At 34.2% G+C, this 26,096-nt stretch overlaps 3 protein-coding genes across 3 annotated transcripts in view; 1 reads left to right on the forward strand and 2 right to left on the reverse strand.

Moving 5' to 3' along the window:
• Positions 1 to 26,096, forward strand: part of LOC106106010 (nuclear receptor corepressor 1) — an 83,045-nt gene that overhangs the window by 18,555 nt on the left and 38,394 nt on the right. Inside the window, exon 3 of the mRNA XM_013286536.1 lies at positions 8,415 to 8,432. Coding sequence (XP_013141990.1) covers positions 8,415 to 8,432 — 18 coding nt within the window. The remainder of the gene's footprint in view (positions 1 to 8,414; positions 8,433 to 26,096) is intronic.
• LOC106108109 lies at positions 4,176 to 5,919 on the reverse strand. The gene is made up of 2 exons (XM_013289199.1): positions 5,639 to 5,919; positions 4,176 to 4,749 (listed from the first exon to the last, which is right to left on the reverse strand). The coding sequence occupies exons 1-2, from the start codon at positions 5,817 to 5,819 to the stop codon at positions 4,238 to 4,240; spliced, it is 693 nt and encodes a 230-aa protein (XP_013144653.1). The 5' UTR covers positions 5,820 to 5,919; the 3' UTR covers positions 4,176 to 4,237.
• Positions 9,158 to 11,431, reverse strand: LOC106108100. The gene is made up of 3 exons (XM_013289188.1): positions 11,180 to 11,431; positions 10,095 to 10,248; positions 9,158 to 9,591 (listed from the first exon to the last, which is right to left on the reverse strand). The coding sequence occupies exons 1-3, from the start codon at positions 11,367 to 11,369 to the stop codon at positions 9,204 to 9,206; spliced, it is 732 nt and encodes a 243-aa protein (XP_013144642.1). The 5' UTR covers positions 11,370 to 11,431; the 3' UTR covers positions 9,158 to 9,203.

Below are 26,096 nucleotides of genomic sequence, written 5' to 3' on the forward strand. Positions count from 1 at the left end.
TTGTAAGAATATAGACTTCGTCCGCGTGAATTAAAAAAATAATAAGATAGCCTATGTTACTTACAGAAAAATGACCTTTCTAACCATAGAAAGAATTTTTCAAATCGGCCCAGTAGTTTTTGAGTTATTTCAATACATACAAAAATACAAATCTTTCTGTATAATATTAGTATAGATGTATCTAAGACTTAGAGAAATCAATTAATCATTAAATTAAATAAACAACTATAAAATAAGGAGTTTTATAGTTTATTATTTTTCTACTAATTACGTTATCTTTAACGATAAGTGCTCGTAAGATACCGTGAAACAAGTTCAGGACAAACTTTAAAAAAGTAATAAATGTCTTGCGCTAAAGAACGGAGCTTTTACCTTGGTTTTTAATTAAAAGTAAAACGAAGAAATAAAACTTTTACGCCACTGGTACTCAGGCAGTTGGATAGTTGACATTTGTTAATTAAACAAAATAAACATGTTGGAATTAAAAAATCACTACAGAAAAAATATGAAGACATACGAAAACATTTACAGACTTCAAATGTAAAAGTTTAAGAAAGCTTAGTTAAAAATAATAAAGTATTTATTACCTTTTTTTAAAGAATAAATACTCTTTCTGGTAGTCTTTAGTAAAATAATATCGCAAGGGTGATGCAAATGACACAAAAATGTCGCGTGAGCTCATTCCGAGTTACGAGGCGAGGCGATCGCACGACATTGACTTTGACTTAGTAAAGATCGCGATTCCACTTGCCTTCACAAATACCGCACAAACACGATAAACTTTATATAGTAAAGTTATATTTAATTATAATCATACTATTATGGATGTTTGTTAGAGTTTTTAGTCTAAACGACTGAAAGAATTTCCTTTGAAATATATCTTTATATAGAAGATAGTCTGGAAGGACACATTGGCTACTCACAATTTTTTTTTAATTCCACGCGAACGTAGTCGCGGACGAAAGTTAGTTTACAATAAAACTATGGCAACGTTGCATAATCTATGAAAATGAATTCTCACAACTCTGCTTACGTTAAAGTTCCACGTAATCTGTAAATACTGTAAATTCAATAAAAGACCTAAATTTATACGTCTAGATCTAAGGAAATTAACTTATTTCAAAGATTAACAAAAACACATATGTTCCTATTTCAGTTTTAAACACTATTATTACAGGTTTCAGGTAACATGTAATTTCACTTATGTAGGTATATACTGTGAGTGTACATAAAAGTTGACGCATGTTAGTAATTATTTTAAAAAATAGGTCCGTAACGTTAGTTTCACTCGTCAGGCATCACCCTGTACAATTAGCAGGCGTACTATCGTAGTCCATTTTAGTGGCAGTTTACTTTTACGGCTGCCACTCCAATCTTCAGATCGAAAGGGAGGGGTTTCTTTTCACGTTACAGCATAATTTGCCTGCATTGCAATTCTTAAATACTGAAGTCTATTTGATGAATAGACTTTAATATTCTGAATTTACTATTTTTAATATCCATAAAAATTTAAAATTACTTCCATCTGATTACAGGAAATTGCTTCAAGACGAGTCATACATGTTTATAAATTTACAAATATATGACTGATATACCGTTTTCTTTATACGGAACTCGCTTTAAGAGTTCTTAGCAAGCTTGTCCCAATATTGATAAATGACTTGCTAAAATACATCGTTCAATCAACAAGATTGATCTCCGAGTAAAAATATATACAATAATAAATTTAACATCCGACTATGTTTTTACGCACAACTAAAAAACAAACACAACAATCTAGCTAAGTCAAAGTATCCCTGATTATTCTAAACGATCATCTTATAACTGTTTGTTATAGATATTCGTTATGATTATAAAATACTAACTTTCCCCGCGACTCCGTCCGTGTGGAATTGAAAAAAACAAAAGCCTATGTGTTCTTCCAGATTATCTTCTACATCTATGCCAAATTTGATCGAAATCCGTTCAGCCGTTTAGGCTACAAACTCTAACAGAAATCTATCCATCCATCCATGTAAACATTCACACTAATAATATTAGTAAGATAATAAAGATATGAAGACTCAATACTTAGTAAGATAATATCTACATTGTTTTAAATTCTCTAAACTCGTTTAAAAATATTTCGTTTTATCAGAGGAATTGTTATATCTTCTCCCCAATAAGAGAAACAGTGATATTATTTGTGCATTGGATACTAACTTTAATATCTTAATTACGTCACTTTGATTAATAAATACATAGTTTTTTACTCAACGTCTAAGACTGGAATATAGACGTATGTAAGCTATAGAGTTACAAACATTCCCATGGTAACTAGTTTTAGACAGGTTATACAGGACGAGGTATACAGCCTAGCTTCACGCTGCGCCGCGCCGGTCTGTTTGCTAAACAAATACAAAACTAACCATCGTGTTGCAAAACATTCGTTGACTGTTTCACTTTTACGTCCGAAACGTGTGAAACGCCTTTTATATTGGGTAAAAATTGTATGTTGTTTTTTCTATTTTTATGGTAAAAGAACATTCAGGTTACTGGGAATTACACATCCGATTTTAAGACAAGAAAGCTTATACTTAAAAATATTATCTCTTTTTTAAGACAATAGGATTAAATGTTTTTTCGAATTGAAAAATCACCGTAAAATGGATAAGCCCTCTATTTAAAAAAAATATAAAAAAAAATCCTAGTGCCGTAATCTACTTTTAAATCTTACGGTGTTAAAGCTAACATATCGTGGCTGAAACTAGAATAGCCTTACATTTTTCAAGCTAGAATTTTATTTCTCACTGCCATCGACCTAGAACGGCGACATTCCGTGTCCGCCAGGAGCACGGACAATGTGGAAATTGTAAGCTTTTAACATTTCAAATTTAACAGCTGCCTAGGGGATTTTATTAAAAATGTTCAATACTAACTTCTTTTTTAAAAATGTGTGAAAGGTGTAACTACATACATCATTAAAAATTTCCATTTACGTGATTGCGCATTCGTGTTCGACTAACGCTGTTTTACCTTCATTAATTTACTTTACTGCTGTTTTCACCTTGCATGTCCTGCCTAAATTGAACTGTAAGTGAGCATTTTTACATGTAAAAAATGATGTATTCAATCATAAATCACGCATAGATCTTAATAGGTAATACCACACACAATGCATGAGAATAATTCGTTGTGCATATGTGCGATACAATTTGGACACGTCAGCGCAGCACGTGCTCCGTCTACACGGACACAACAACACGTGTACCTATAGATACCTATAGATGTCGGTTGTAATCGGAAGGGTCACCCCCCCCCGCTGCCCCCGCCAGCCCGCCACGCTCGGGGTCGTATCGATCGCGCGGCGTTGCCAGCTCGCTACTTTCCCGCGCTGTTGCCGCACCTCCATAGACGTTTGCATTGTGAGTGAACGTAGAATGAGGTATACATTTTATTGTTATTATGACTTGTTGCTGTTGCTGAGTGAACGAGTCCTGACATCTCGTTGGATACGGTTACGTAAATGCCTTGTAATAAGTTCGTTATCTATTTTTGTATTAAATAATATTTGTTATTGTAAACTTTATAGTCTTGAATGGTTTGTTATGAAGGAACTTTTTATGAATTGCGAAAACAATGAAGCAGAATTGTTGATATTGTAAAGTATTTTAGGTACGTTACTTACGAAAATTATATTGAGATAAACATTATGAATTAACCAAATTCAGAGATTCAGCCTCGTTTTTCTTAAGTTAGTGTTTGTTCTTTCTTTAGTTAAATCACTACCATTTGTGGCAAATCAGTGTCTTGAAATATTCGATAAAAATAAGTGTAATTTAAGCATTAAAATACAATTTTAGTAATTATTAGCCTAAGTCTATATTATAGGAACATATATGTTTACTACTGATTATAGGGTATCAAAATACCACATAACCTGCAAATCAGAAATTAGTCAAATACATGTTAATTTTTGCCTCTTTGTTACTTTTACGTCGGCGAATGACCTCATCGTTTTGAATTTTAATTATATATTATAATTACACTACTTTTTAAATTAACGACCTGGCGCACTTTACGAGTTTTTTTATGATAATTAACTTGCGTCTGTTCGATTCGGATATCTCTCGCGTAATATATGCATCTCCCACACACTCACGCACAAACTTATGCTAATTACGTCAAAAACAACATTAGTTTTAAAAATATTTACTGACTGGAATGATCTTATAATTACAATACACTTAAATATTTGCTACTTTGTAGACTTTAACCTATCACTTCTAAACTCTTTAATAAGTCTTAAAACTTCACTGCGGAATTCTAATTTCTGGTCGACATTAAACTCTCTAACCGCTGGCAGAAGGGAATCGAAGAATGACCTATCTTCGTCTTCCACAGTATAGCTGCAGCTGGGATCTGGGAAAGACGCATCGACAAAATCTGTTTTATTCCTTTCATCATCTTTGTTCTCTGGGACACGTCGTCTTTTAAGATTGTCTATGGTTGACGGTACTTCATCGGAATCAGTCGCCCAGTTCGATTCGCTTAGTGTTTCAAAACGTTTCCGTTTTCCGGTTAATCTTTTGTGTTTAGTTTCATCGTTCCATTCTTTAGAGTCTGTTTCGCTGCCCGATTGAGATTTCTTATACCGGTTGTCGAGGAATGTCAGGAATTTAGAATACATGTACCTTTTGCCATCTTTTTTTCTGAGATCACGCACGTATGAATCCTTTATGTTCCGCCATTTACATTGCAGCTTTTTGTCTGGAAATATTTTAAAATTTTAGTAAAAATAAACGTAATTTTTTCAAGTGAAGGTTTTAATTATTCGTATCTACTTTTTTCAGTTGTTTTCGTTCAGTAAGATTAAATATTATTCTCTTTGTACTATGTTAATGCTTTTAACTTTTACGGTTCCTAACTTTGAAATTGATATAATCTGTATATATAATGTATTTGTTGAAATAAATACCACAAAGTCAGAAAGTAGTTTTTATTTAACTTTTTTTAAACTTTAATTACTATTTTAGAAACGTGATAAAACCCTAATATTAATGAAAATGTAGATAGATATTCACTACTACTAAAAATTACTGAACAGATTTATTAAGAACAAAGATACATCTCTAAATAGAACATAAGCTACTCAAGTTTTTGTTTAATTACACAATTTAACACAAAGTCCAGGCTACATACAGCTTGTAATTTATAAATTTAATTACCAGCCAGACGTAACAGTCGTAGGCTTGGAGCCACACCTCGTTTCCACCTACTGAGCTATATCAAGTTTTACGTAACAGCTCGCCTACGCTGTGCAGCTAAAGCCATTTAAATCGTACTGTAGATTATGTGACAAGGCCCTTAGGTCATGACCCGGCCTTTTTGTCCTACATGTGTATAGCCCTACAAGGATTAGAATAAGGGGCAATCTCCTATTCACAACGAAACATCTAGAACAGCACTTGTCGAAATGAAGTTTTAAGAGTTGAAGGAGCGGCTTTTATAAATTTGGTTTCGTTATGTTTTTTTATTTACTTTGTTTTGCAAAAGTTGTAATATATTTCTGTTAAGTAGCATAAATCGATACTTGAAATATGTGCAGCGTATAATATGAAATTTCGAGAGCACTTCGATTGACTTCACCGATACTCACCGGCTTCTGCCTTCTCGTTATCCGGCAGTTCATCGAAGTCTGTGATAAGCATCCGCGCGATATGATTCCAGGCCCGCTGCTTCCTAGTTTTGTGCTTATTGTCCTCGCAGTTTGCGTCCCATATCACCGGGTACTTTTCCACTTCACTTATGAACATTTCCACGTCGAGGCAGAAAGTCATAATTCATGTCATTTGGTTACGTTGTATAAACGTAGCGTATCCGCTGCGAGTGCGGGCGCGACTGTTCCGGGGGCCGCGCGGCTGGGAATGGCGTGCGCCCGCCGCCCGCGACCCGCATCGCGTCCGGCGCGGCGCCGCTGCGGCTCCGACGCGGCTGCACGGTGCGGCAACGCCTGACCGCAAGTCGTGTCTGCACGGTGCGGCAACGTCGCGCTGCACACAAACCCGTCTCGCTTGACTTTTTCTTGTGTTGTTTGTGTACGCTCGTTTTGTGCCGACTACGACTTTGGCCCCTAATTTTGAAATTTTCCACAATTGCAATGCATATCAAAAGAATGATTCATTTGTTTACGTTAAGTATAATGCAGTTAATATCGAGTTTATTATCGAGTGACTTTAATTTTACAATATAGTAATAAGTAATATGTATATATAATATCAAGCAAAACATAGGTATAAGTAATGACTATAAAACTGGAAATAAGATAAAGTTTGCAATTTGCATTTTGCTATATTTCGGGATGCTTTAAATGAAGTAAAATGCGGTGATGTCATCGCTTCCTCAATGGTCCTCACGTCCTGAGGGAAGACCGCCTAACCTAGATACTCGCCGATTAAGAATTCACTGTCGTCTGAAATTTAAAATTGCAGATTATAACGTTGTGTCTCTCCAATCTTTTTCAAACTAGTCATTGCTACTATGGTAAGATTTTTTTTTTATTTAGTCCGTTTAAAATGTTAACTCTATTTACTAAAACAAAATATATAGTTTTTAATTGTGACTTCTTTAAATTGCATCATTAAAGTACCGGTATTTGTTTTATTTCGCAATGGTGGAAAAAACTAAAGTTTTTTTCTCTATAGTAATTTTTATACTAATGTTACTGGGTGAGTTTGGCATGTGATGTGCGCTTGCGGCCTTGAGGGACGTCCGTGTCCTTATCAGAAATAACATTGACTTTGAAACGTCTTATTGTTTTTATAAATCAACATAAGACGCTCGTTCGTTAACTCGCGTTCGGAACAATTGCGATACGTTTGAAGGGCAATATGCACTAAGTTGACGTATTCAGTTTATTTTGCTTGTAATATGCAAGATTTGCAGAAAAAATGGTATTTGCTCTATGCAAAATTTTAATTATAAATAACTTTAACGAAGTATTAGGATACAATTATTTAACTAAACCTTAATCTTATCTCACTAATATTATAAATGCGAAAGTTTAGATTGATGGATGGATGTTTGTTAGCGTTTGTAGCCGAAACTGCTGAACGGATCTCTTTGAAATTTGGTACAGGTATAGAGCATAGTCTGGAAGAACACATAGGCTACTTTTTATCCCGGGAATAGTTACGTTTCCCGTGGGATTCATTAATTTAGTTTTTTAATGTTTACTCGATCATTCTGCAACGGTTCAACATATCTTATTGAAATTTGGCACAGATATAAAACAAAGTCTGGTGTACACATGGGAAAGGGTTCATCCCCGAGAAATGTCCGGTTCCCGAGGGATACGTAGCTTTTTGTTATTTAAATAGTTCGTATGTTTTCTAATACCACGCGGACGAAGTCGCGGGCAACAGCTAGTATGTTACATAAAATTAATTAAAAAAAACATTTATTTTATAAATGAATTTTGATCTCGGCTTTATTAAAGTAAAGGTCCAAGTAATCCTGGATGAAAAATGAAAACCATTTAGGGTCGGGAACATACCTCCCGCACAGCCGCCGTCTCCCGACATTTATGGCATAACTTTAGAATAATGGCTGTTTTCAATTTAAAACGGCACGCTCGCCTGCTTGCGGGATATGTTATACTTGCTTTCGCCCGCAACTACGTCCGCGTGGAATTAACAAAAAGAAAGTGAGTGGACTATGTGTTCTTCCAGACTATCATCTACATCTATACCAAATTTCATCGAAATCCATTTAGCCCCTTATCGATCTACCCTTATCTAAAACTTTCGCATTTACAATATTATATAATATGATTGTTTTTTGTGAATACTGCTTAGACTTCCACATGTAAAATTAAAAAACAAAATGAAATCGCACTTTTTGTAAATCTGTTTTAAGGCGCTTATTTTATTTAATTAATAAAATAAGTACTGCTTTACCTAGATCCCAGGATGTTTAGTGGTTAAGTTATTTTGTCGATAAAGTCGTCAACTCGAAGATATTTTTTTCTTTCAAAACCTTAAACCATTACCATCAATCAAGAAATATCTAAGGATTGTAGTTTAAATAGTGCTAAACAATTTAAATTACACTCAAATCTATGCTAATGTTATAAAGAGAAAAGATTTGTATTTTTGTATGTATACGATTAACGTAAAAATTACTGGGCCGATTTAAAAAATTCTTTCATCTTTAGAAAACTAATATATCTGTGAGTAACATAGGCTGTATTTTTTATTATTTTTTTAATTTCACGCGGGCGAAGTCACGAGCAACAGCTAGTTGTACATGAATAGGATACAAAATGTACATCATTGTTATATTTTCCTCAATTATTCATTCATAGTTTTTTGTAAACACTGAAAATTAACAATATGTGATGAGTAAAAAAATAACTTTCCTATTGTCTGTTACAGGTACCTAAGCATAGCGAGGTGAGCACTTAAACATTTTTTTTTATAATTAACTATTTATTAAGAGTAACAGTCTTTATATTAAACATAACAATAATAAGGGTCTATCCCACCACATAGTAAATTGTCTGATAAATCCAGCGTGTCAAATTTACGAGTATGATGGTAATATCGAATTTTGTTCCCTTATCTGACAATGACACCATTTTAGGCTATCTGAGCCTCTATCAGTGGTGGGACAGGCCTTAAGCTTCTTAACTACACCTTTGGGTGATAACCACTAAAAGTTCCTATAGTATAAATTACACTTAAGATATGTCTATGCATTCTTAACAATAATAATCTCGTGAAAGCCGAAAATGAAAAACTATTAAAATATTTGGATTTGGCTCACGAGATTACCGCCATGTGGCGTATGAAATCGACTACCATTATTCCGATAGTCGTTTCGGCACACGGGCTGATAGCGAAGAGCTTCGACCAACACCTCATGAAGCTCTCGCTAGACAGTTGGATTAAGGGCCCGATTCAAAAGGCGGTTATTTTAGAAACCGCACGACTAGTGAGGAGGTTCCTGTCTCTGCAGCCCTGACCACTGGTTGCTTGAGTCATCGGATTCCGCAGCCGGTGGTGCTCTATTTTTTATATAATATATTTTATTTTTGTAATCGTGTAAAATGTATTATATAGAGAATAAGAAATAAAGATATATGAACATAATCTCAATATCTTCAAAATACATTTCGTACGATAACTTTTAACAGTGAAACCCTACTGTTAAATAATCAACCATCATTCAACATTGTCATTCCTCTGTGGTTTGACATCTGTCACACTTCTCTCCCCTGATGTCCCAGGAGTCAGGTTACTGTAGTGACAAGAGACAGCTTCCTGCATTATATTAGCTATCTGAGCACGTGTCCACATTTTAATATTCGAAGGCAATTGTCTCATTTCAGGCACAAATGATAATAAAAATAATTTATCAGCATCCGACTCTACATCGTTAGGCACTTCCACGTTGTTGAAGACAGGCATTTCGAACTCGTCGGGAGCCTCGCTTTCATCAGAATTAGAGATTGGTGCCTTCTTCTTCCTCTTTCTTGATTCTCGACTCAATGGACTAAAGGTCTCAGTGAACGGATCTTTGTCTGTTGCGGTTTCATTTGGTATATTGTCACTGAAAAAAAAGGATTTTTTAGGTCAAATATTATCAAAAGAATATAGAATCTTTCACAAATTATTAACTGAATAATAATTTTATCGATTTTAAATTTCTCCAGAACTGATGTAATTTAATGCGGACTTTTCTTTTAATCGCTAAATCTTATCTTTCCTTGAGTTCCGATAAAAAATCCATTACGTGGCTACACTACGGGCATTATAAAATGTCTTGCATATTTTATCTGACTGGGAACACCAGTGAAAGCCGCGCCTTATCTAAATTAATTAAAAAGTGAAATCGCGATTACGATAAGAAATATATCTTAAACTAATTCCTATTAATAAATATCCTTTGTTCTTTGTCCAAAACCTTTAAATCGAATTACCAAACTTACTCTTGCACTCATAGTTGTCACTGATGTGTTTCTACACTAAGGGTGACTTACACCTATTGAGTGTTCCAGTTAAATATCGATTATCAACCAAAGACGGTTAGTGAGATACTAGTTAGTGACTTACTCGTCACTAAGGGAACCATCAAATCCTCCGAGAAAGGTCATCTTCTTGAAGTATATGTACACACGTCGGTGCACCCTAACTCCTGAGCGACGGGACCTGAGTTCTCTGTTGTACGCATCTCGAAGCGACCGCCATTTCCTTTGAATCTGTAGGACTAAAACGCAAGTTATATTATCGTATACAATGATATAAATACCAGCGTTGTTGTCGCCTTTATGGTTAAATTCGCCTTATTAAAAAAAAAACGAAGACAAATAAACTAAAACTAAGATATACTACATACTACAATACTCATAAAATTACATTTCAAACGGAAAGAAATGTAACGTAACGTACGCTTCGCTACGTACGTTTTAGAATAAGTTTTTCTATAGTGTTTTATTTCTAACGTTATTTCCAAATAAAAAAACAAAAGAAGTCTACTAATAGAGCTGTTTTTTTTCTAATTTGCAATTACTTAATCGTTCATCTCACAATTGGGACGTACTTATTGAGACATCAAATCCAATGACCTTGAAACTTCCAGTCACGACTACGATAAAAACTTAAGCTAAGTAAATAATGCAACTAATTGCACAAGAAACTAAGCTTTATAAATACCACGAGAAGGTACAAATTATTGTTTGTACAAGATTTTTATTTAACGTCAAAATAATTGTTGTGTTTAAATTATTTTCAACGTATCCTTTTTAGACTATATCGTTAAAGATTTTTTACAATAAAGTTGATAATAAAGTGGTATCTGATATTTTATAGATCTGATTATGACGTCGCAAAAGCCATCGCAATGTCGACTAAATTCATTAAAATAGTTTTAAACATGTGAGCAATAAATTATTTCTCCCGGTACGTGAACAAAACACGCATTTTCTAACATATGGGTACAACGCATGACAAATTATGTCTGCATCGTTTAATGAGATGGTAGTTTTTAATTATTATTTATTATAGTGCTAAAACATGAGTCATTTTTCATCCTAACTTCGATTGGGTAACAATTAAAACTAATTTTGATCTTCAGATAAATACCTATATCAACTAAATTATCGATTTCTATAATAAAATGTCTCAACAAGTTTCAGTACCTGCATGATACATAGTCGCTTTGTTGAAAGTGTCCCAATTAGGAAATAAAGCAGCTCCGACTTCCTTCCATAACTTTAGTCTTTCTAGACGATCTCTAGGATGGTCCGGTTCGTATAACCCTGGTCGCTTTTTAACTTCTTCAATAAGTGTTAAGGGACTAAAGTTTGATATCACATCGGGATCTGCCATGATAGTGCGACGGAAAAAACGCAACGAGCACTCAGTAGCGACGACGCGACGCGACTGGTCCGTGTATGTCGTCGTAGTGGGCAGGCGCGCTGCGACTTGTGCTGCCCGCCCACTGCGACAGTCGCGCGCGGCTGTGCTTAGTAGACGCATGTCGGTGCGGTCCGTCGCAGTACAGTCGCATTTACGAAACATTTTATAAACATAACCAAGAACATAGTTATCCTGTCTTATAACTAGTAGGTCTAATATAAGCTATTAAAAATTAAATGCAGTATTATTTTAAAATTTATTATGCTATTAGATTTTCTCCGTCGGAAATTAATGATTTCGTAGAACCCATATTGTTATAGGAAACAACTTTAATTAATAATCATCCCTTTAAAGAGGTTGTCAAAATTAAACGCTCTGTTTATTTTAAACTGTACGTATATTTTCCTGTTTACAACAGTCTAAAGTACGATTAAAGCCGAGCAGTCTGTCACTTGCGGACAAAAACAAAACTTAATAAATGGAATTCGAAATTCAAATATAATATCTAACTGTTTCGTACCCACCTTAAATCTTCAAAAATGTCGTAATTAAAACGAAATAGAAAATGATAAGTTTAACAGAAGTAAACAAATGGCAAGTAAATAAACAATTTTGAATATTATAATTCTAAGTCTTCACTTCAACGACCCTTGAACTCAACACGTTGAAATTTTGCGTGTGGGCGCAGTATTTATTTACATGAAAACGACTTGGTTTACGATCATATATTTTGTGTACTTTCTATACAGATCTTAAAATCGTAAATGTAAGATTTCCTTATACGGCTTTACAGAACATTAAGCTTGTTTAAGTGAATTTTGGAATCGATTTAAAGAACAATTTTTATCGTATCGCTTATAAAAGCCGAGTATCTTGAGGACGATGACCTCGAGATAAACGTCGCTAAATCTTTTAAGCGACCCTTTTTATGTCAAGAAACGTTTTTGCAAGATTTGCTTTGAAAACAATTTAATTCGCTGTATTTGACAAAAAGTGTGCAATATTTCACCTAAACAACAATAGCTTTGATTGCTAGTTTGAAGTAGAAATGATAGCTAATGTAATAGTTTTATTTTAAACGTTCATTAAAAAGTTGTAAAAAAAAAAGCTTAAATAAAAGTAAAATATGTTCCCATCTAGACTCTAACCTCATCACTCACCGACTTAGGTATACTTTCCTCTAGGCCAGTTGGTATTTTTTTACAAAGCATGCAAGCGCGACGTTGCCAGCTCGCGTTAAGTGCGCGATGTTGCCGCTCCGCTTTTATTTTTTCTTTTTACTATACAGTAATAGAACCTTTTTGTAGTTTGATGCACTTTTCATGTCCCAAAATATTACAACGAGGTCCGTTTTTAATTTTACCTAACGAACTTTTAATAATTAAAAAAAGTTACGCAAAATATTTTAGAGTAAAATTTTATTCACTCTCACAAAGTGGGCTGGAATTTACAACCTTAATAAGTTACATTATGTATATTAAACATTAGCTGTTGCATGCGACTTCGCCCGGGTCATTTTAAAAAATATATCCTATGTTACTCCCTGTGAAAATTTTAATGGTGAAAGAATTTTTGAAATCGTAGCCAAGTAGTCTTTAAGTTATTTTAATACATACAAAAATATAAATCTTTCCTCTTTATAATATTAGTATAGATTCAAGTAGGTGTGGTATACGATAAAAACAACTTTTATAATGGAATAACAATAGTTTACTATCAGATTTATGGGGTAAAACTGGACACTAGCGTTTATTGAAACACATAAATTACGATATTTCATTCATAGCTTATGTCCAATATTGGTTTCCTAGAAAGGTGCACTTACTTCCTACAACAATTGGATTTAAAAATGGTCCTTCGAGCAGAGTTCGAATTTGAAAATCAGAATTAAACTAAAAGATAATATATCTAATCAGATGAAAGTCAATTCGAATGTTTATCCGCAACGATTAATCGGAGAAGTATGATTTATTGAATTAAAATAAAATATGTTCTGTCTAAACAGGCATAAAGCAGTGTGGGTAGTCGATTATTATAATCAATGTAAACGTCAAATCCATATCTATACTAATATAATAGAGCGTAAACACACACTTCTTTGTTGCCTAAGATGTCAGCAATTACAGCATATTTTCGAATAATTCTTTTTTTAATAAAAAGCCTTACACTTGTGTCACGCTTTAGGCTATATATTCACGTCGTTAAACTTAAAATGGTGAATAATTTGGATAAAAACTCTAATGTGGGAAAGAAACCATAAGTTTTTGCCAACATCAAGGAAGAAAGGTTGCCATGGTTTGACGTCATGTCATTTTGACATTTGACAATTGTGAACAATAAAATGAAATTATTATAATTCCGTGCGAATGAAGTGGCATGGGAACAGCTAGTTACTCAATAAAAAATTAACGCCACGCTTTCAAAAAGAGTCAAAACTTTGTCATTTGCTAACTACTAACAATAATTATAAGAGTCTGGTTTTTGAACATAAACGATTTTGTTTTACTTTAAATTCAACGATATTGCCAAGCAACGTAGGCGTGACCCAAGAGCTGGGTAGATCGATAGTTGTTCAAACTTGTTTATATGTTGGCATGGTACAACTTTGAGTGAGGCTTTACAACTTATAACCGTACCAATTTCCTTATATTTGAGTGAGCCCAAGTGATGGAAATAATCTACAAGTTAAGAAAAAAAAAGAATATTATGCTGTAGTGAATGCCAATTTTGTTATTCAATTAAATGTAAGAAATACGATTACAAAAACATTACTAGAATTGCAATAAACCGGAGTGACAAGTTTTCTTTTGTATGGCAAAAAATGTTTTCAATGTGACGTAATCGTAAGGAGTGCCCGTGTTGCCATTGAAAATGTAAGATAACAATTCAATAATGCAAATAAACTTGCTTTATTATAAAGCAATAGTTAGTTATCTTTTTATATCGGTACAGAATAATTACGATCAAAACAACGAAAATTGTGAAAACAACGCGTGGTATGTATGTGGGTGCGACGTTGCCGCTCCGTGCGGACCGCTAGGCGGCGTTGCCGGCTCGACCCACTTCCCGGGCGACGGGCCGCGACGCGCGCTTTTTTTTCCTCAGCGCGGCTAAATTCTCCCGCGCTGTTGTTTATAGCTTAATTGTGGACTTCAGCATTCTTGAGGTCGTCCTTCCTGGTACGAACTACACATTTGCTATGCGTACGTTTCGCTTTAATAAATTTAAATGCCTGAAGTTATTCGTATACAAATAAGTCCAACAGACGTGGTTTATTTGCTAGAATATCTCTAAAGCCTTTATGTATCGTATGGCTACGTAGTTGTTTTAATGTCTAGTTTCCTTTAGTTAATAGTTATTTTCTGCGAATTACAATTGTACAAAAAAGCTGCGTTTTAAATTTATGTTAATAATAATCCATAATTTACATATCTTTAAAGTTCACAAACAAGCTTTAAATTGAAAATTATAATTTTATAAAATCTAGTGTTGCCATGGGGAATGTATGGCTGTATAAAACCGGTTTTGACACCCGGCGAATATCCACACGTCCAAATTGCTTTTTAAAATGGATATAGGATTGAAAAAATACATCTACCTGGAATAGATCAGGTCCTGTCAGATATTGAGAAGTTGAAGATGATGAAATATTAAAAAAAAGAATTGGAAGGAGTTTGAAGGAGTTTACGGCTTGATAATTTAAAAAAAAACTATCTAAGAATATTTAATGTAGCCTATGTCATTCAGAACTAATGGTTTTTTAATAGTCATTATCAAAAATACAAAAATTTCATCTGAAGAAAAAAAATTCAATCTTTTTTCTGAATATTTTAAAACTATTATTTAGGAGGAAAAAAACAATTTTATTGAAAAAACTTCTCTAACAATGCCGAGGATTTAAAATAGCTGCATTAGACTGCAGTTTGCAATATACGTTAGAACAGTGCGATATAATTATTGTGATAGTCGCTTCTCAGCTATTTGCATATAATGCCGCCTCTCTTGGAAGTCTCCGACTAGGGATGCGAAATATCGATAGAAGTAACAAAGTTTTAGTGGAATACACATATTCTAGCTAATATTAAAATGGCAGCTCTACATTTAAGTACAAAATTTTTAAAACTTAAATTCAGTCTAATAAATATGTGATTTCTTTGTAACAATCTATCGATATTCGATAAGATCTAAGCATAAACATCACTAGTGGGAGGCGTTTTTGCTACGCTCGCACAATGCACATCCGGTGCATTGTCGGCCTCAGATCAGCATCTTCATGCGGCCTGCACACGGCATGCAACATGCATTACAACGCAAGTCAGCTAGACTGACAATGACGATCCTTACTGACTCAATATGGTGGGTTACCACTGTCGAAACACGTATTTAAAAGTAAGTTTACACTGTCTACACTTTATAAAACTAGCTCGCGATTTCGCCCGCGTGGCATCAGAAAATAATACATAATATAACCTATGTTATTCACAGTAAAATTACTTAACAATGGTGAAATAATTTAAAAAATCTGCCTTGTAGTTTTGGCGTGAATAAAATACATACAAAAATCCAAAAATACAAAACCTTTCTCTTTATAATATTTGTATAGATTTACATTCGACCTATTTGAATAACAGGATATGTGTAAATATAAACGTAATTTGCAAATTCACCCTCAAATTGTTGATTGCCATTAAATTTTACTCAATGTTAGTCTGCAAAAAAAAGTAGTAAAAGCCCAAAACATACACGTATCTGATTTACGTAACTTTACACATAAAATAACCTTAAAAACTCTTTAAATATCACCACGGGATATCCTATTGAATAAATCCGCTTCGCTATTATGACGTCATGTGCCTATGTTCACTTCTGAGTCATAAATGTGAGGAAACCGACATTACTCTTTTATTCCTATTTGTGACCAGGACTGCATCACTGAACGAAGCGGTTATATGTAAATTTCATTACAAATGGTTCAACGACACTGATAAGCCAGCACGTAACAGCGCCCGGAACGAGGTCCTTCAAAATGACTAATTTCATTATCTGCTACTCGCTAACAATATGTCCTATACTCTACACGTTATATATCACAAATTACACTTGTTTTTCTAACAAAAGTTCAATGTCTTCTATTAGTTGTCAAAAAAATTAGTTATACCTAAAAATATAATTGAAATTTATGTCATAAAGCGTTATTAGAACAGTGATTAAAACATCACTAATATGATTATTTTATGTAAAAAATTGGGTTTTCCAGTATCGTGTCACTTACAACACGTGTTACAGTTTACCTTATATGACCTTACAACGTCCTACTTGTACTAGAGACAATGTTTTGTCGCTCAAATGTTATCGAACAAAGAAAGTTATCAAATCATAATGTTTTGGTACAAGTACGCTGCGGCAGTGGCACTAAAGCCCTCTTATCAACGTCAATTAACATTCCCCCGATAACAGTTCGGCTGTTTACTTCATCCTTTCACAATGGACACCATTTATAAACACTTATTTGCACACAATCGAGTCTATTTGCACGGAATGCATATTAATTACGTACGGCTAATAACGAACCGGCTGTTACGTCTAAAATGGCATAATCCTAAGCAATTTGATTAATTACCTTGGATTAAAACGTTAAAAAAGTTGCGTTTCTGATGACTAATGTTTCGTAAATACATAATTAGCGTTACTTTGTTGAAAAAAACTCGTAAGCTGTAATCGTGTTCCAAGCCGCGCTAGGTCTCTTTGAAATTAAAAGTACAAGTTGGAAGCAAGAATAATAATAAATCCGATGTAATCTCTCCGACTCCAATCTGAATGTGTACTGCATAGTGTAGACTAGTGCTGAATCAGTGCGCGGCGTTGCCGTGCCGTGCGCTGAGCTCGCGCGCGACGTTGCCGCCCCGACGGATACGTTGGCGCCACGTTGCCGCTCCGTGCGCTGCGGTGCGGGCGCCACGCGATGTTGCCGCTCCGCAACACAACCGTAAAATACCATTCATTCAATTAGTGTGTAAGATAAAAAGTTTTTTTTAGATACATTCTATGGAAGTTTACTTGCAAACGCATCATACAAGTGTTTTCATTGCTATTTATGAATGTTTTAGAATCTTTTTCATCGTGTTGACTTGGTAGGAAAGTATGTCGTGTCGTGGTTGCGTGGAATGGCGCGACAAACGACGCTCGGCACGATCGATACTGCGACTCGCACTGGGTTTTCTCGGTGATGATTCCCGCCTGACCCTGTGCACCAAATATATAGCAACAGACAAAACATTTAAATCTAATCCGTCGATAAATCGAGGCCGAACACAAAATATTAGAAACTGCTAAAGACTTCTATTCGTAAACAGACTGATTATTTACTTTCATTCACTATTACATTCACCGTTTAACAATATTAAACATTTTAATATCTATTTGAAATTATAACGTTGCTAAACAATCACAGAAGGTAAGTGGAATTTAGAAATATACGTAATCGTAGGAATAACTGATCTATATTACCAAGTTGTGCCAAATATTGTCTCGCTACCTCCGAAAGGTTCAAAGGTCACGGCAGCTCAATGTTATCGTTATTTTACTACGCAGATTATTTCCTTAAAGTATTGGATACAATTTACCTACGTCACAACACTTGTGAAATCACAAAAGTCGGCATTACAAGAGTTTCTTGGTAACACGTGAGGCAACAAACGTGGAACTTGGAACGTGATTGGTAATTTCATGGGCGAAACTTCAATATTGTAGAAACTTGATAAATGAACAGAAAATGCTTATATTGAATATCATAAAATAATTAAGATAAATTAATACAAATATTAGTTGTAAAAATAAAAAAAAAAATTGATATAGCCCGGAATTATGTGGTAAACATACGGTAAACGAAAGTATGGATGGATGTTTTAACTACGCATCTCCAAAACGACAGAACTAATCTCGATTAAATATGAAACTGATTTAGATCATAGTTTTAAAATACGCAAAGGCACCAATTTTAGTTCCGTGCGTACGAAATCGCTGGCAAAAGCTAGTCATCATACATCCATCCATCCAACATTCCCTTTTTATAATTGTTAATAGAATAAATGTAATCTTATCTTACTTCTAATTCTTACTAATATTATAAATGCGAAAGTTTAGATGGATGGATGTTTGTTAGTGTTTGTAGCTAAAGCTACTGAACGGATCTCGGTGAAATTTGGCATAGGCATAGAGTAAAGTCTGGAAGAACACATAAGCTTTGATTTTTTAATTCAAAATGAGACGGAGTCGCGGGCGCATGCTAGTTAATTATAAATCAATTAGTATATCTAGTTTTATGAAGATCCTAAAAAAAACTTATTTTTAACAACGCGGAAAGTTACGAGGTATCAAATAACAGTTATGTCACGCGAACGCGTCGCGTGGGTACCGCGGGAGACATTACCGAGAAATAACATTTTGAGAACCGTTTTTTTTGGTCTTCGATGTGACGTAATACTTATTACATTAGGTACACGTTTACTTGTTAATATAGTGACGATATCTGACACGAATTTTAAATAAATGTAGTGAGATTTTAAGTATGTTTTGTGGGATTTTTATAAACGGCTATTTATACAGCGATTGTTATATTTTTATTAAATTTTAATTAATGCTTTAAGTATTTCGACAAATAAAGGGGCAACTTAAGAATGAAAGCCACAAAAGATGTACAAAATCTGTAAGATTTAAAATAAATTTGTGATTTTAGATTTAGCATTTGTTGTTATCCCTACACTATTGGAGGGACCGCTGTGATAAAGCTCGTGGTTTTATAAGAACCCTCGTCAGACCCTACAGGAGAGCCAACACTTTTAAGATTACGTTTTGTTACCGAAAACCGGACCCTTAAGATTTCGTAGAAACTCGGGAAGATTTTCTAGGAAACGGATGAATCTATTTCACGAAAAATGCACGTTATAAACATTGGGTTTGATGCCAAAATTCTAATGATATATGTTTTCATTTTTCCTTGATAACAAAATATTTTTGTTCAACAAATATGGCAGTACACACAGTTAAAATTGCCTGACATTATACACCAAAAAGGCTTACATTTGTCTATTATTAGATAGGCGCAGTATACTCTATTTAGCTAAATATTAATAGAATAGAGGCCATCAACTTTCATTTTTAACATACTCTAGCGCATTGCATCTTGCAAACTGTGGGAACATTTGGCAGCGCTCGCGGCAGCTGGTAATAAAATTTCCAATTTCACACGAGGGCAGAAAAACGCCACAGAGTAGACAAAGCAGTATTACATCGCATAACGCTGACCGAGTCCGAACAGTGCGGTTCTGATAAGTGTGGTAAATAGGTATGTACCCTGGTGTGAAACTAGCACCACTCGTGTAGCTTATTTGTGTGCGACACATCGACCATTGTACTCTTACATTATATACGTGGAAGATTTATTAATTTACTAGTAAATAATACAAGAAAACATTGTAATTACTACACTGAGATATCTGTACTATATGGGTATCAGAAGAATTTAAAAAATCGTACCGCAAATCTAATCAAACTAAATTTCTAAAGGGAAACCCTTCTATATAGCAATGATCTTATATTTTTAAGAAAACGATCTTGCTAAATTAGATTAAATGGACGTTTGGGCCTTTGGACCGTTGAGCGAATATACTGAATGATCGATCGGCCCAACGGTAAATACCCGGATCAAAGCTATGTTCGTTTACCAAACTCTATAATTTGATAACAATCTCTAACTATATCTTAGTTCGAAAGTAACTTGTGTTACATACTTACGCTTTACAATTTGTTGCTTTACTGCGTAGATTACTTAAAGCACTTATCTATTGCAGCATATTGAAGAAAATTAGCTACGTTTATAAATAATTATTTATTTTACCACAGTCATATTAGTAATTGTGCGCACTTTGATACAAATTGCTTACGTTTCGCAAGTCGATGCAGATTAAATTTTGCATATTGCGTGAAATCTGAATATTGCGTTATTCTATATTATGTTTGTTAAAGCAATTTATAAACGTGCCGTAGTTTATTGACATCGCATAATACGTATAATACCCTAATTGTGCATTTAGCGTTTACATTTACTGCAAGATTACTTCATGTTAATAATGACATATAACAAATAAATAATTTATACTATGTTACTCACAGAATTATCTTTCTTATGGTGAAAGAATGTTTTAAATCGATCCAGCAGTTTTTACGTGAATCGAATACATACATCGTAGTAAAACTTTTCGGAAAATTATTTTGTGCTACCTGACAGCTGTGATGCTCGAGACCCCGGAATCTTTACGTCCGCCCTTTTACACGTGATCACCTCTGTTGTTTGATGTTATACAGCAAAAATGCCATGTCTAGAATTGTCTGTAAAAGTATACAATATTATTAACATATATTGACAAGCAGCTGTGACCCGCATTCATGTCGTCGTCTGACATGAGAAATACTCGTTACATATATGCGTAATTTGTTACTCTTTGACATTGTTTTGTCTTTCTATTGCTAGAACTGATGGTTTCCTGACTAGTGTACCTTAATTATTGTATAAAAATTGTTTATTAAAAATTGTACATAAATCTGTTTTTGTAAATACTTTGTACCACGCAGTAAAGCGTTGATTATTCTAAATGTTTTCCTAAAGGCAAGATGGATGAGTAAAAGCGGGCGAAATGTATACGACCGCAAGTTGTAAAGTTTTTAGCGATGGTACTGACATGGGTAGTGGCAAGGCTTCGTGAAAGTGTACTGTTACGTCCGCGATGGCCGGGTAACGTGAGCCGGCCATACCCTGCCTACCCCTCCTACTACCCACTACCACCACCGCGCCACCAGACACCATGCCCCACTATACACGGTCGAGATTTTATATACGTTGAAACTTTGTAACTCTTAATCATGTTACAGCAAAGTTACTTTGTAAACTATACCAATAACTAAGGATAGGCAGAGTTAAGTACCGAAGTAATTTACCTTATTCCTTTTTCATCTATTTTCTGGTGTTTTTTTTTTAAATGATACGTTCAGCGATCAAAACGTTACTTACGTAAATGATAATGTCAATAAACGCCAATAGCCTAATGGTTTGGGGGTACGAATCCCGCCATTCGACTATTGTCGTGTCGTCCTAGCACAAGCCTAGAGCTTAGTTGGAATGGTCAAAGGAAATATTAGTAAATTAACAAAATTCTACTAATATTTTTAATAAAACAAAAGTATGAAAATCGTTTCTTATAGCAAATCTAAAATCATTTTAAATCAAATGAGGGATTTCACAGTTAAGTTAAATAAATGTACTTAAAAACAGTTAACATTTGTCATGTCCGCCATATTGGCTAAGGTCCACATCGACCGGTTTTTAACCGCTTCAATAACTCGCCGAGAGGAAAGTAGCCTTGGATTGTACTTTATAAGACCTTTAAATAACAATATTACCTTCCAAAACGATAAATATTTATTGTCTGAAGTATTTTTAATTATTTGACTTATTTAGTTTCAATTTACAATAAGATATAAATATAAAAAAGGCACATTACTTTACAATGACTTTTCCATCTACTAATAACAAATTTACTCTATAAATGCACAGTACGAGGTCTTATTCCCTATTGACAACTGCTTTCAAATTGATTTCTAAAATATATTTTGTACAATATCCTTTTTAACACATGATTTAATACATTTCATATTATCATTCTGCACTAATGACGTGTATATTTTTTGGCAATTAAATCTAACTTCTAAGGGATGAATCGCATGTGACAAGAAGGATATTAGTTATGAATGTGGAGGGGTACATCGGTAGAGGTAGACGTAGAAAGAGATGGATGGATTGCGTGAAAGGTGACATGATCAAGAAGGGAGTGATGACTGAGATGACGGATGATAGAATGCTTTGGAGGACGAAAACCCGGTGCACCGACCCTACGGGAGTAGGATAAGGCAGGGGAGATGATGATGAATTAAATCTAACTTCTACGTGAAAGTATTATGAAAAACTAAAAGAAAACGTCTCAGCGCTCTCGGACTTGCATTAAAATATTTATGCATGCTTCGTATTCCCTTTGGCTTGAGAACGTGTGCGTAAGCTAGTCTTGCATTTTTTGTAACATTTAAAGTACTTACAGTGCAGGCTAGCGAAACTTTTTAAACTCATTTTTTAATATATACACTATCTCAACAAAAATGTAACTACGAAGGCGTTGGATTTTATCGATTATTAGAAAAAAATGTCTGACGCATTCAGTCTACTTTCTTAGTTATATCGAAAATCAGCTAAAAGCGGCTTTCATAGCATGATATTATGATTAATAATAGATAGAAAAGCAAAAAAAAAAATCTAACTTTCTACTTTTTCTGGTTCATTAGAAAAAGTGGTTCTGTATAACAAAATATTACTTAGTTTAGTAGCCATATTTTTTAGCTTTGCAAAACTTAAATTACAGTAAAAATAGACGTGAAGTTTGTTTATATCTATGTTAAAAATTACATTACATGCACGTGTCAAATAAACTATTAATTGAATGGGCAACATCGTAAATATAGTAAAATTCAAGGTCATTCTTTAAGATATAAGGATACTTTATAAATAAGAACGATTCTAACAGACAAAGCAATTATCTCAACAAATTCATCTCGGTTTGTTATCAATACGCAGTCCGATATTATTAGTGATGCGCATCCAACTCACCGTCATTTATAAACTAACAACCAACAACTTTGTTTTTATTTTGAGAGAGTGTGGCGTAACAGCGGCCCGCCATCTGAATTGCAAATGGCGGCTCGAGGTGCGGCAACGCCGCAACCGCGCACGGAACGGCAACCTCGCCTCGTGCGTAATTTTATCAAAGGATACAATCTCAGTTATCTAGTATGATGTACGTCTCGCATCCGAAGTAAAGTAGCTCTCGGCATTTCTGTACCAAGTTTATTGTTGCTTTTGTTATATTTTGGGTTCATGTAAAACGTAGCCAACAACAAAGAGGAGGGATTTCGCGTTGCTCATTCTCCACCACGTACCGGATTACATAAAACGCGGATCAAGATTATAGGGGAGCTTCCTTTGTAGAAAAAAACATTATTCGTGTCGTTAGCTAGTTTTTCTAACAAAAAGTACCAACTAGGAGTTTTTGCACCAAATGTGAATAATTAAATTTGTAAAAAACAGAACATTTAACTGTTTCCTAAACCACAGTTGAGGAAAAAACGTTGTTCTACCATTATCACGTTTCTAGAACAAAGGATTCACCGTAATGTATGTAATTAACAGCATAGACTACGAATAGACCAAATTTCTAAAACTTCAAGTAAATAAGGCGAAAATTGACCATTTTATGAACACGTAGCTTTAATAAATACAGTACAATGAACAATTCATTTAATATTAATAGTTTCCTATCAAAAATATTGAATTATCGACACCTACCCTCGTCCCGAGGGCTTAGCGATGGGGTGAGTTAGCGCGTGCTCCATGCCCCGGGATATGGGGAGGGGAAGGAGAGGCAAGGGGAGGAGAGACCACCCTCGGCCGCCCGGAGGACCTTGAAGCGAGCCCGCCGGGAGGACCGAATCAGCTGTTCGCATTGTCGGCTCAATTTCTCGTGTATTTGACGAGCACTCGTAGCCTTAAAGGCAACTTTATATATCGCGTAGGTATGTACGTATATAATTGTTTGTAGTACGCTTACAAATATACGCAAGCGTGTGTTTTATATTTTCAGATAAGTATTATTTTCTTTTATGATCTTTATTTACTTCAGATTGAACCAAGTACTTTCTTTCCTCGTTTATTTATCTACTTATATCTAGTGGTATGATGAACTTATAAACGTAAGATAAACTTAAGATTAAAGTTAATCACTCAAGAGTCTTATTCATCTAATTCATTTATGTTCCTATTTCTGAGGACTTTCCTCGTAGATCCCCAGTCCCTCAATGACGTGTTGCTAGTCAACGGGTGACCTCTAGAGGACCTCTCAAAGCTTATTAATTACGATCCTCTCAGAAATATGAAACCTTGGATATTCTGTAATATGATTTCATGAAATATAAAAGATTTCGGAAAAACGACGTATTCGTAAAATGTAGAATTTCTTGATTTCATTTTCATCGCTCATTTGATTTTTTTTAATACATTTCTGGAATAGGTAATTCGATATTCTTGCTATTTTTAAAAGTCATGTTTTTTCTAGTTTTCAACATTGGAATAGTATTTCCTTGTATTACCTTCTAGTTTTAAATACTTACTTTGAACTATGTTTCTTCAAGTCTTACCTGAGTAAAATGTTGGAAAGTTCTATCTTAGTCTCCTTTCCTTATCCAATTCATTATCTGCCTAAATTTGTAAATGATTTAATTTAGATAGATACTAACTTTCGCCCGCGTGGAAATAAAAAAAAAGTCAGTAACAGCCTATGTGTTCTTCCAGACTATCCTCTATGTCTATGCCAAATTTCATCAAGATCCTTTCAGCCATTTAGGCTACAAACTCTAACGAACATCCATCCATTTATACTTTCGCATTTATATTATTAGTAAGATGTGATTCAAATATCGTTTTTACATTTATAGTTTCTTTTAGGTCAAAAAATCTTTCCTGGTGGAAAGTCAGACCCGATGTGTTTCCTCTCTGTCATTGTTATTGTATGTTTGAACGGTGGCAGTTTGCCAATTGAAGAATCTTCTAAAATTATTTAGAAAGAAATGAATTGTAGCGTTTGTTTTTTTCTCGTATCCGTTTAAATTACTTTTAATTTAGCTTCGATCAGTTTAGTCATCAATAAAGATTTTGCTAGAAAAACTAAAATAATAAAACTTAATGTAAAAGTATATTTTATTTTTTATTCTTTTTTAAGGCATAAGTCGTCTCCGGCATCCTAAGAAAATTTCATCAAGATGTCCAATGGTTTAGAAGTACAGATAAATATCCAAAAATTGATTTTATTTATCGATTATACTTTACTGAACAATATTTACCTCAAGGTAAAGATATTAATTTATAAGTAAGGAAAACCAGTCAATACCCACTGTCAGTGGGTGCGGTACAGCCGTGTTCATTTTACCTGACATTCCTCGAATACAAATCACCCACACTACCAGACTATCTGGTAGTGGTCGGAGAAATCGCAATAAAAAATGGTTTTTAAGCTTCAGTTATTTTTTAAATCTGTATCTTTTTATACTTCAGCATACTTTAATCGAGGTCAATTTAGTATCTATTCACGTAAAGTTGGATATAAATCCATTTTCTAGATTTTTTTTTATAGTATTGCAAATTTGGGTAGCGTTTGGCAATTGGGTACGTTCTTCATTTTGAGTGTTGCGATCTTTTAAGATATCCTTTAAGATTACGCAATTATTCAGCTTTTCTTAGTATACAATTTCCACAAATTCATTCATTAAGATATTTTGGCCTTAATTTTATATGACCTGATTTAGGTTCTAACTTAACTCTTTAATTCTCATTACTTGAACTCTTATGTTTTACGGTGTAACAGTAACTATTTTTTCCTCCTTAACTGCGTAATTCCTAAAAATAAGGTGGATGTTCATTTCTACAGTAATTTATTTTTGTCTGAAAGAATGCATACATCGTAATAAAATGGAAAATATCTCGTAAGTCCAATGCCTTTGAGCCACGTGGTTGGTATTCTATAATCGCAAAAGTATTCACCGGTA

Source organism: Papilio polytes, unplaced genomic scaffold (genome assembly GCF_000836215.1).
Source record: "Papilio polytes unplaced genomic scaffold, Ppol_1.0 DF824269.1, whole genome shotgun sequence".
Taxonomy (NCBI): domain Eukaryota; kingdom Metazoa; phylum Arthropoda; class Insecta; order Lepidoptera; family Papilionidae; genus Papilio; species Papilio polytes.

What these genes read in the sequence shown, in the direction of transcription:
- LOC106108109 (XM_013289199.1), bottom strand. Translation starts at nt 5,819, where the DNA reads ATGACTTTCTGCCTCGACGTGGAAATGTTCATAAGTGAAGTGGAAAAG. An exon ending in TAACGAGAAGGCAGAAGCCG is followed by an intron (nt 4,750 to 5,638) that starts GTGAGTATCGGT and finishes AAATATTTCCAG; the next exon opens with ACAAAAAGCTGCAATGTAAA.
- LOC106108100 (XM_013289188.1), bottom strand. Translation starts at nt 11,369, where the DNA reads ATGGCAGATCCCGATGTGATATCAAACTTTAGTCCCTTAACACTTATT. An exon ending in AGCGACTATGTATCATGCAG is followed by an intron (nt 10,249 to 11,179) that starts GTACTGAAACTT and finishes CTTGCGTTTTAG; the next exon opens with TCCTACAGATTCAAAGGAAA. An exon ending in GATGGTTCCCTTAGTGACGA is followed by an intron (nt 9,592 to 10,094) that starts GTAAGTCACTAA and finishes CTTTTTTTTCAG; the next exon opens with TGACAATATACCAAATGAAA.